Source organism: Salmo salar, chromosome 13 (genome assembly GCF_965601325.2).
Source record: "Salmo salar chromosome 13, fSalSal1, whole genome shotgun sequence".
NCBI lineage: Eukaryota > Metazoa > Chordata > Actinopteri > Salmoniformes > Salmonidae > Salmo > Salmo salar.
The window spans coordinates 25083575-25095682 of NC_138303.1; the positions used below are offsets into that span (position 1 = coordinate 25083575).

Sequence of the window (12108 nt, forward strand, 5' to 3'; positions counted from 1 at the left end):
TGCATTGGTCTATTCAATGCTGGTCTGACAAATCGGAATCCTTGCTTCAAGATTGTTTTGATCACATGGACTGGGATACGTTCTCGTATAATAACATGGATGTATACATGGACACGATGACTGAGTTTATCAGGAAGTGTATAGGGGATGTTGTCCCCACTGTGACTATTAAAATCTACCCAGACCAGAAGTTGACGATCTGAAATGGTCCACCCACACAGACGGTGTGGTGAATAAGGCGCAACAGTGCCTCTTCAACCTCAGGAGGCTGAATAACTTTGGCTTGGCCCCTAAGACCTCACAAACCTTTACAGATGCACAATTGAAAGAATCCTGTCGGGCTGTATCACCGCCTGGTACGGCAACTGCACCGCCCGCAACCGCAGGACTCCCCAGAAGGTGGTGCGGTCTGCCCACCGCAAGCTGGGGCCAGGAGACAGAAACAGTTTTTCAATCTCAAGGCCATCAGACTGTTAAATAGCCATCACTAGCTGGCTACCACCCAGTTACTCAACCCTGCACCTTAGAGGCTGCTGCCCTATATACATAGACATGGAATCACTGGTCACTTTAATAACGTTTATGTACTGCTTTACTCATTTCATATGTATGTACTGTATTTTATTCTACTGTATTTTAGTCAATGCCACTCTGAAATTGCTTGTCCTACTATTTACTTTTCTTATTTCCAGTATTTGACTTTTAGATTTCTGTGTATTGTTGTGAATTGTTAGATATTGCTGCACTGTTGGAGCTAGGAACACAATCATTTCTCTACACCCGTTATAACATCTGCTAAATATATGTATGTGATCAATAAAAGTAGATTTGATTCCCATTTCAGAGTGAGTTGTTTCCACCTGAGCTAAAGAATAGGTGAGGGTGAAGAGGGGAGGCTGTGCTGCTCAGCCCTGCTAGGGACTCCCTCATTCGCTTGCACAATAAATTGATTCCATTATTTTGTTCTCAAAGTGCTGACAGACTATAGAAGAGATGTGTCCAAATAAGAGTAAGTAAGATGGTGGGGTAATAAGGAGCTCTGACTGTGATTGGGGCCCTATAGGGTCACAGGAGAGTCACTTCTGGTCTTGTGTCCAGGCAGAGGTAGTTGATTACTGGTTATACCAACCAAACTCATGTTGACCATTCGCTCTCCTGTCTGTCTGTAGGGATGACCTGGTGCAGGTTGGCCGAGGCCCATGTAACAACAGTCTGACTGTGCGGACGGTCAACATCGGGCTCACCCTGCTGGCCGTGTGGGACGAGGAGAATACGGGGATGGCTGACTACCTGGCGCTGCCAGTCCAGCATGCTATCCACCCAGAGGACGCCACGATGCTGGTGGTGGGAGATGTGGTTTGCCTGAGTACCCAGCACCTCAGCCCCCAAGGTGAGACGTCAGAGAGAGGTTAATGTGGTGTTGTAAAATAACATGCACTGTTACTAGTAGTACAACCAAGGTGCATGAAATGACGGAGGCTTATCTACGAAAGATGTTCAGACTATTTTGGATTGAAATGTATGTTTCATTGGATCGATTGGTTCTTTTGATGTTGCATCTTTAGTATGTTAATGAGATAATGATAATTTTTGCAATTTACTTTGTTTATTTTGTTCTATTTCTAGATTTTTTTCAAAGCTAGAAATAAGAATGTTTAGTGGAGGTTTGCAAACATTACCATTGTCAGCCCTGAGTGAAGCAGTGTGAAGTATAAGACAGTCTTTTAAATGAAGTGTGAATATTCTAGTTGGGAGCGTTGAGCTTTGTGTAATGTATCAGCTCTTCTCTCTTCCCTACAGGTGTACCGGGTACCTGGAGCTCATCATCCACTGGCGTGCTGCAGGTGGACTCTAAAACGGGCGTGGGCGTGGCCAGAGATGCAGGCACCGCCACTGTCTACTATGAGATCACTGGCCTGCTGAAGACCTACAGAGAGGTACTATACTTGTTTTATACATTAGCTATGGAGGTAAGGTGATATCTCCATCAAAACTGACACCATGCGGATGCATCACAAACACTTATCTCATCACCATCATGATCACAAAGACCGCTTTGTGTAAGGTAGCCTAGTGGTTAGAGCGTTGGGCCAGGTAGCCTAGTGGTTAGAGCGTTGGGCCAGGTAGACTAGTGGTTAGAGTGTTGGGCCAGTAACCGAAAGGTTGCTAGATCGAGTCCCGAGCTGACAAGGTAAAAAAAAAACACTGTTCTCCAGGCGCCGAAGACGTGGATGTCGATTAAGACAGTCCCCTGCACCTCTCTGATTCAGAAGGGTTGTGTTAAATGTGGATGACACATTTAAGTTGAATGCATTCAATTGTACAACTGACTAGGTATCCCCCTTTCCCTTTCCCACTAGTGTAGATGTTGTGTAATGTGTGTGATGCCCCTCCCTTTATGTGGCGATTCTCTGCAGAGCGACATGACGCAGGCAGCATGGTAAGGATTCATTACTAGCCCAGCCTTCCTCTCTGAGATTGAGCTCTCTCTCTCACACAAACACAGAGAGAGTCTGTCTGTCTGTCTCTTCCAGGCAGCTCCCTCCTTCTGGCTACTACAGGCCTTTTGTGCATTTACATATGAATCTTTCCCAATTAGCAGGGAGTGAATGGCTGAGGAGGATCCGTGTGGATTAGATGGATGCTATCTGTTTGAGTAGATAACTCAGTAATGACATTTTAAAGGAGAATGACTCTGAATGGAGATGTTAACAGATACCATGTTGCTGTACTGAACACTGAAATGAATATACACAGCTGTTCACTTGCGTTGTGGGAATTGGCCTATATGGATAGGGCTAAATTGAAATGTTTCTTACAGACCATATGAAAAGCATGGTAGGAATTAAAAGGGAACAGTTTGGAGATTATGGAAAATTATTAGACAGTAGAGGACCAAAGTGTGTACCAGTTCCTAAGTAATTTCAATGCACTTTTATGACTCAAAGAAGTCTATAAGGTGCTTTTTTTGAGTCCTAGCTCTGCCATTGGGGAACTCCAGCAAGCACACTTATAGTTTTTTGGTTTGGAATACAACCCCTGCATCCCTGCCATCACACAATGTTTTTTTACTCAATTTAAAAACAGACCATTTATAAATCACAATCTGGGTCAGGTGGGCATCATTTGAAATCCTATTCATGATTAGCTAAGTTAAAAAATATAATCTTAGTGTTAGGCTTTTACAAGGCAATTCAGAGAAACAGATCGTCATTTTGGTGCACATAGGAGCCATGACTCCATTCAGGTGCGTGTTCCACTGCAAATTTTCTTCACAATGGACAAATGGGCTCATTCTGTTCAGAACAACCCAGGGTATGTCATCTTGTAACTGTACATCAAACGTAGTGATCATAAGCGTTGACACATTTGGACTCGCGGGTGTTTGGATTTTGAATGACATCAAAGCGTTATTTACTGTATTAGAATCCTCCACGTCTCATCTTTCAAAATATACTGCTCAAAAAAATAAAGGGAACACTTAAACAACACATCCTAGATCTGAATGATATAAATAATCTTATTAAATACTTTTTTCTTCACATAGTTGAATGTGCTGACAACAAAATCGCAGAGAAATAATCAATGGAAATCCAATTTATCAACCCATGGAGGTCTGGATTTGGAGTCACACTCAAAACTAAAGTGGAAAACCACACTACAGGCTGATCCAACTTTGATGTAATGTCCTTAAAACAAGTCAAAATGAGGCTCAGTAGTGTGTGTGGCCTCCACGTGCCTGTATGACCTCCCTACAACGCCTGGGCATGCTCCTGATGAGGTGGCGGATGGTCTCCTGAGGGATCTCCTCCCAGACCTGGACTAAAGCATCCGCCAACTCCTGGACAGTCTGTGGTGCAACGTGGTGTTGGTGGATGGAGTGAGACATGATGTCCCAGATGTGCTCAATTGGATTCAGGTCTGGGGAACGGGTGGGCCAGTCCATAGCATCAATGCCTTCCTCTTGCAGGAACTGCTGACACACTCCAGCCACATGAGGTCTAGCATTGTCTTGCATTAGGAGGAACCCAGGGCCAACCGCACCAGCATATGGTCTCACAAGGGGTCTGAGGATCTCATCTCGGTACCTAATGGCAGTCAGGCTACCTCTGGCGAGCACATGGAGGGCTGTGTGGCCCCCCAAAGAAATGCCACCCCACACCATGACTGACCCACCGCCAAACCGGTCATGCTGGAGGATGTTTCAGGCAGCAGAACGTTCTCCACGGCATCTCCAGACACTGTCACGTCTGTCACGTGCTCAGTGTGAACCTGCTTTCATCTGTGAAGAGCACAGGGCGCCAGTGGCGAATTTGCCAATCTTGGTGTTCTCTGGCAAATGCCAAACACCCTGCACGGTGTTGGGCTGTAAGCACAACCCCCAGCTGTGGACGTCGGGCCCTCATACCACCCTCATGGAGTCTGTTTCTGACCGTTTGAGCAGACACATGCACATTTGTGGCCTGCTGGAGGTCATTTTGCAGGGCTCTGGCAGTGCTTCTCCTGCTCCTCCTTGCACAAAGGCGGAGGTAGCGGTCCTGCTGCTGGGTTGTTGCCCTCCTACGGCCTCCTCCACGTCTCCTGATGTACTGGCCTGTCTCCTGGTAGCGCCTCCATGCTCTGGACACTACGCTGACAGACACAGCAAACCTTCTTGCCACAGCTCGCATTGATGTGCCATCCTGGATGAGCTGCACTACCTGAGCCACTTGTGTGGGTTGTAGACTCCGTCTCATGCTACCACTAGAGTGAAAGCACCGCCAGCATTCAAAAGTGACCAAAACATCAGCCAGGAAGCATAGGAACTGAGAAGTGGTCTGTGGTCCCCACCTGCAGAACCACTCCTTTATTGGGGGTGTCTTGCTAATTGCCTATAATTTCCACCTGTTGTCTATTCCATTTGCACAACAGCATGTGAAATGTATTGTCAATCAGTGTTGCTTCCTAAGTGGACAGTTTGATTTCACAGAAGTGTGATTGACTTGGAGTTACATTGTGTTGTTTAAGTGCTCCCTTTATTTTTTTGAGCAGTGTATATCGAGTCCTCTTCAGTTACAGCAACCCTCACTCAGACAACAACAAATGTGCAAAAGTTGCCCAACTAGCTTGAGGGATGGGAGCAACCTGTCGTGCGTGGTGGTCAAGTTCAGAACAGCTGTCAGTCAAAACCCATACAGTGCTGTGAGGTGCAGAGCCTGAGCTCTGTCATGTATAGCATGTTACTGTACAGTCATTGCATTCCAATTTAGCCATTTATCAGTGTTCAAATCTGCCATTTTCTACCAGTATACTGGTACGAGTGTAAAGGGCCACATCACAGGATAGGTGAGGCAACTCCTGGAATCGCTTTTACCAGCCCTGTTCCTTTGTCATTGCATTGAGATGCACCCCAAGAGATGCCAGTGTTGTGCCTCCCTGTGTGTTTGTGCCAGGTAGTGGTGGAAGGGCCCACCAGGACAGCGGTGAGGGGGGACAAGGACACCAGGGTGCTGCTCACCACCAGAGAGGGAGGGAACAACCTCATAGGGTCCTGTTCCTCGGCCCAGACTGCGTCTATCGCCCTGCTGCACCCAGAGACCTCCGTCAGCTGCCTTCTGAGCTTCACCAGTGACGCTGTCGAGTTCTCCGCACACAACGTCTACCTCACAAACACCAGCTTCGATCCCAGCACCGGTAGGACCTGTTAGGGCTCAAGAATGATGTGGTAAATGTTGGCCAATATGTTCACTGGATGGTCTTTGCTCTAAGTTTCAGTTTACTTATATATAATGGATATGACCTTCACATCATTAACCTTCCATTAGATCCAATGAAAATGCATGCAGAGATTTACTAAACCCACAGTGGACCAGCTGGGGTGGGTGTGTGTGTGTGTGTGTGTGTGGAGTGCACCAGGGGCTGTTGTGGCAAAGAGGGCAAGGAAGTAGTGTTTACGAGGGAATAATCAATACCTGTAACTCTCATGAAATGAATTCACTGAAGGCCATAAACTGTGTAGGGATAATATAGTCAGCTGAATGGGCTCCCTTTCTCCAAACAGCTGATAACGGGGGTAGGCCTAATTGTGTTAGCATCTGGGAACGTGTTGTGGTTGTAGAGGACAAGCATACTCTTTAAAAAGTAGGCATCCATGAACATTGAAGTCTTGAAATGAGACTGTTGACGTCACTTTCTCTTTAGACCCTTAGACTTGTGCACACATTAGACTGGTTTGTAATTCTATATCTCCTCCTTCCAGGCTTCTACTCCTGCTCTCTGACATTGCAGCCTCTGAGTGACCAGCAGACCCGGGTGCTGAGCCTGTCCATGACCAGCCTGTTGGTGAGTGCTGGGGTGAAGGGCAGTGCTTTCTCTGGGGAGCAGGTCTGTGCCAGGCTGCCTGTGGAGACCGGCCTGTATTCTGACCAGACGGAGCTGCTGCTCAGCAACCTGCAGCCCAGCGCAGAGCTCACCGTCTACGGCCCCGCCTCAGCACTCGACAGCCTGAAGGTCAATCAACTTTCATATAAAGTACCTTTGACATGGGTCTCATCACACTTTAGAGAAGGAGATAAAAATGGAGAAGGGAAATGAATGATGAGGGATGTAAAACATTTGGTACTGGATGTTAATTCTCTATAACCCCGCTGATTCACCCACCATCTCCTCCTGTCCGTTAGGTATCGTCCAGTTCTCTGTCCATCTCGGTTCAGGAGAGAGGGGTGTCTAACGGCTTCCCCAGTTTCTTGAAGTACATGGTCAGTGCCATGGACCCCCAGGCTGCAGCCTCCGCCTCAGTCTCCATAACCAGCTCATCCACTGGCCACACCCTCGTCATCCCAGTCACCCTCATCCACGTGGCTGACCCCAGCACCACCATGCAAGGTCAGCAACGTCATCTCTGAGTAGAACAGGGCTGAAGATATATTAATGGTTTAATGCTGTGATGGTGCAGGGTAGCAAGATGCGGTGTAGAAGGGGAAAAGTATCTACACACTATTACACTTCCCAAACGTTTGAGACTTGGGAAACCTTTCTTTAAAATGTTCAGGTCCGTCATCTCATCTTAGAGCTGTATTATTACTGCATCAGTAGGAAATCAGGAGACTGCAGTGTGAACCCTGCATCTTCTGACCAGCCATCCATAAAGCCATTAGGTGTTAATTGGCTGGAGAAATGGAGCACATTAGGATTTCTCTGCAGCGCCAACTAGCACCATACCATTGTGTCGTTGTTGTATCAAAACATTCAACAGGGATTCTGCTTTACAAAGAACAAGTTCATAACGGCTAGAAGGTCCTAGTCTCACCCACCCCTCTGTCCTCCTCCATTCTCCAGCTGCTGCTCCCGTGGTTACCATGGAGGGAGCCCATTTCCTGCAGGGCTTCATAGACTCCTACCAGATGATGTTCTTCACCATTTTCACTCTACTGACTGGCACGGCCATCATCATCATTGGTGAGTTGCCACTTCCCCCACAAGGCTGGCCACCTCTTTACTGTGTCGGCAGGTCTGCATTATAAGTCGATACAATGAAAATCACGTGGCTTAGATGGGGCTGGGCGATATGGCCAAAATGTCATATCAGATCTAATTTTTGACGGTATTGCAGTATTTTATGTTTCTGAATAATACAAGTTTGAAATATATTGAGTAGTGTATGACCCTAGAATGACAACGCATTAAAACCAAATCATTTGTTATCTGCATTGTGATTTGTTTTATACTCATCCAAACTAGGACAAAACTGACGAAGTAGTCCAGTAGAACGTATTTAGCACTGTGAAAATATTGTTATAGATTATAAAAATCCATACCAGTATGTGGATCCAAACTGGTATCTTAAAATACCATATCACCCAGCCCTAGGCGGGGAATGTGAATTTCTTGATGATACTGCAGATCTTCAGGAACCATAAAGACATCATTTGACCGTCTAACATGTGATGTTAATGCTCTCTTCCCATCAAGTGTGTCATGCACTGTTTTCTGAGAAGGACTTAGCACCTCACCCAGCCTTCATTCAGAGAACACCGCCCCCTTCAGGTAGAGACCTGTCATTTTTTACAATATGTCTTGGAAATAGTTGTCGTTTTTTTATTACCAATGTACAAGTACAATAAAGTATAATTTTAATTAACTAGGCAAGTCAGTTAAGAACAAATTCTTATTTTCAATGAAGGCCTAGGAACGGTGGGTTAACTGCCTTGTTCAGGGGCGGAACGACAGATTCTTACCATGTCAGCTCAGGGATTCGATCTTGCAACCTTTTGGTTACTAGTCCAACACTCTAACCACTAGGCTACCTGCCGCCCCTAACATTCATTCAAATAGAATCAGTGGGAAACCGAGCACACAAGGGGTACAACATAACTAATTAATTCATTTCAGGAGTCTTTTTGACAACTTTTTTCTCCTTATACATTCCAATGAATCTAAGTAATTAAACATTTATTTCTGAAAAGCAAAGGCTGTGTTTTTATGCATTTTTATGAATATAAAATTTGCCCAAAATAAGTAGAACTTTCAATAGAAATGAAATGTTCTTATCTTCCATTATTATACCGAAAGTGACATTATCTTTAGTAAACTGGGATATGGGAAAGATTTTTTTTCTAACCAGTCATATCACTCTAGAATTTGTTTCTATAAGCACAAAGGAAAAACAAATGGTGTTTCAATTTCTGTCACAAAATAGTTATTGTGATCAAACTTGAATCTATGCCAAAGGAATTCTCCTGTAGAATATATTTTTTATTTAACCAGGAAAGCTAGTTGAGAACAAGTTCTCAATTACAACTGCGACCTGGCCAAGATAAAGCAAAGCAGTGCGACTCAAACAACAACAACACAGATTTACACATAATCAAACATACAGTCAATAACACAATAGAAAAAAAGTCTATATACAGTGTGTGCAAATGGCGTAAGGAGGTAAGGCAATAAATAGGCCATAGTAGCGAAGTAATTACAATTTAGCAGACCTGACTGCCCCTGACAGCACAAAAACATTCTGTGGCAGACTGCAATAGCATTGAATAGTCCCCGCGATATGCAACTGTTCAGGGAAGTCAGGAACCATAAAATATTTTGAAGTGCAATTCCTTCGCTTTAGGCGGTACAGGAAAAAACAAGTAATTACTACCAAATTTCTTAATGGGCTTAGTATAAATTTGTGATGGAATTTCTGCTGAATGGTATAGGAAATTACTCGTTAAAGAGATGACGGATTACTTTGTTTGGCAACTTACCCGCTTTTAAATAGTGTTTGCTTCAATTTACAGTTTTCTAATAGGCTCTATACCTCTGCAACACAATTTAATGGAGAGAGTGGTAGCTGCAGTACATTTACATTTTATTTCATCTGTGTTTGGCAATCTTGTTTTGCTCATTTGGTTAATAGCTGCTTGGAGACATTGATTACAGCTGTTCATTGCTCTCATATAGTCTCTGTTCCACTGAAGGTGCTTGAGTTTCAGTACTGCTCAACAAAAGAATTGCCAGCTGTGCTTCACTCACACCTCTGTTTCAGGTTTCAACTCAAACTCCTTCGTCCACAAGATGACCTCCCCGGACCCAATGAGCAGCCACAAACCACGACTCTTCTCCCCAGACTATTATTCCCGGTAGAGATCCCATTAGTACCCACGCCAGCCTCTGACATCTCCGGATTTAACTCTACGTGGGATTGGGAAGTGGTGCTTTTCTCACTCAGGAGAATGTCAGAGGATCTTACTGTTTAGTTCTGTCAGATGTATGGTGTTCAGAAGTATGTGTGGTTTGTTTAAATAGGGGCAAACTCGGTCTCATTTTCACTTAGTCATGTGACTGACAATTTTTCTTAAATGCAAGTAGGGATTTTCCAGAGTGAGTAGGGCTGTGTGTGTGTGTGTCCGTCCTCTCATACGTGACCCAGAAACCCATAAGTGGTCGCCATATTTGTTAAAGGTGAACGGAGGAGTTTGCTCCTCTTTGTTACGCAACTCATCTATAAAATGTCTGGCACAACAGGCAAAATGTATTTTTACCACTTAACACATATTTAAGGATTCCTCTTCTATAAAGGGAGTCTCATTTCATACAAGCCCATTGTGTGTTTCCTCCCCTCGATTACCTCTGACCTTTTTAAAAAGGAGGCAAGGAGAGGACACAAACCTTCCTGCCCCCACTGCAACAAGATTCGCAGGTCACAGATCGGCCTGATCAGCAATCTCTGGACCCATGGCCAACCAGACTGTGTGCGCGCGCGAAGCATGGTACATTATACATGGTCTGATTTATTAAAAAAAATATATATATAATAAAAATTGGACTTGATTTCAGACTAATACTTTATTTTGAGAAGCTGCAATAGTGAACTGATGTATACTGCCATTTCGCTTTGCACATGTTGTAGTTTTGCTTTTTAAATACAGTATGTATTTCTGCCGTGAAGATCTGTATTGTTAATCAATGTTTTTTAACTCAGGAATTTGTCAAACTACACTCCTGGATGGCCTAGTTGTCAGCTACTGTTAACACAAAGATGTCTATTTCAATCAAGGGTATGTCTAAATATTGATTTTGTGAAGTATGACCACTGACTCCATTTATTGTTAAGAGAGCGTGAGCTCTATCTGTGTTCAAAATCAGGATATGGTCAGCCAGAGCATTCACTTTGATGCCGTTATTGTTTTGCAACTGTTTTATTTAACAATTTCTAAATACTTTGGTCAGTACAGTACTTATTGAGCCTAAAGACGGGCATCTCTTCTGTCAATCACAAATGTGAACCATCTTTCAGTTTTTCACTATACAATCCTTTCAGTACCTGAGCAACCAAAGTTAACTGGCAATGTTATTGTAAATGACCTGTGTATCAAGAGGTATGTTTGTATGCGCTGAAGGACTTGAAGCTTCAAGCTCTGACTGCACGTCATTGTTTGGCAGAATAATCACTATTATATTTAGAGAAAGAAAGCTGTGGATCTTTTAAGGAGATTTATGTTGAATGCTTTGGGTTTTAATGTGCGGACAGAGTATAATGATCCCCTGCTTGATGGTTCCAACGTTCCTTTGTGTTTTGGAATTTGAAGCGTCCTGTCTTACTCTTATCTCCGTTGCACTGACAGCATAAAGTATAAATACCAGAATTACCATCCGCCTTGAGTGATTGTGAGATCAAATATCATTACTGAATAATATAACATTTTTACTTTTCAAATGCCTCGATTTAACAAGGGGTGTATTCATTACACGGATTCTGTTGCAAGACATTTTGCAACAAACAGTTTACACCAAAAACTTGAGTGTTGGTCTTAAACGGAAGTTGTAGTTCAGTTGTCTCTTTTCAAAGAAAATAAGAGGCTGGAAGGAACCCCATGGACTTCATTCCTCTTTAGAGCACGAAATAATTGATCGTTTATAGATGTGCAGCTTGTGCCAAACTATTTGCAGACTATTCAGATTGGAATGGCAACGTGTGGAAACGATACAATTACAATGAACTACAACTTCTGTTTAAGAACCCAACAGCTTTTATGTCACGTTGAAGAGCGTTTGGAATAAACGGTTTGTTGCAAAACATTTTGTAACACCATTGGCATAATGAATACACCCCTGTAGTTATGGCTTGTCTCTTGATTGGAATTAATTTCACCCCGCTGGGAGAACAGAACATGTGTACATGGGTGTCTAGCTAGAATCACAACGATTGGAACAGAGGCTACTGTATACTTAAGGCATTCAACAATTGCAGCCCATTCCTCTGTGGTGGTGTGTTTGGGAATGAATAAATACCATATCCCTTCTGATACAAGATTGTTTCCCCATTAATTTCCTTCCTGTGTTTGCGCTGTAGGAGCAGGTCCTATGTGCATCACAGTTAACTGCTTTCCCATCTGTCCCTAAGCCGAGTGATACTTTCACACACCACGCTCCCTCCACCCGCTCCGCCACAGACAGGGGATTAGGGGAGTGTCATCCTCTCAGGGTCTCTGGAGACATGTTAAAGGTCTGGGACTGCTGATTAAACACCTCTTGTCCTCCCGCCTGCCTGCGTCAGTGGTCTGGCCTGGCCTAGTGGGGCTCAGTCAGTCGCACACAGCTCATCTGTATGCCTGCTCTGGCACAGTGGATGCCAATAACTGC

The 12108-nt window shown here is 44.1% G+C and overlaps 1 protein-coding gene across 2 annotated transcripts in view; it reads left to right on the top strand.

Annotated features, from left to right (window-relative positions):
* The window catches only part of LOC106566759 (nuclear pore membrane glycoprotein 210), a 48314-nt gene extending 36538 nt beyond the window's left edge, over nt 1-11776 (top strand). For both annotated transcript variants that reach the window (XM_014135123.3, XM_014135124.3), the window contains exons 33-40: nt 1170-1390; nt 1801-1937; nt 5433-5673; nt 6239-6489; nt 6660-6864; nt 7318-7437; nt 7951-8025; nt 9512-11776. In XM_014135123.3, coding sequence (XP_013990598.3) covers nt 1170-1390; nt 1801-1937; nt 5433-5673; nt 6239-6489; nt 6660-6864; nt 7318-7437; nt 7951-8025; nt 9512-9609 — 1348 coding nt within the window. In that variant the 3' untranslated portion in view covers nt 9610-11776. The remainder of the gene's footprint in view (nt 1-1169; nt 1391-1800; nt 1938-5432; nt 5674-6238; nt 6490-6659; nt 6865-7317; nt 7438-7950; nt 8026-9511) is intronic.
* The last annotated feature ends 332 nt before the right edge of the window (nt 11777-12108 follow it).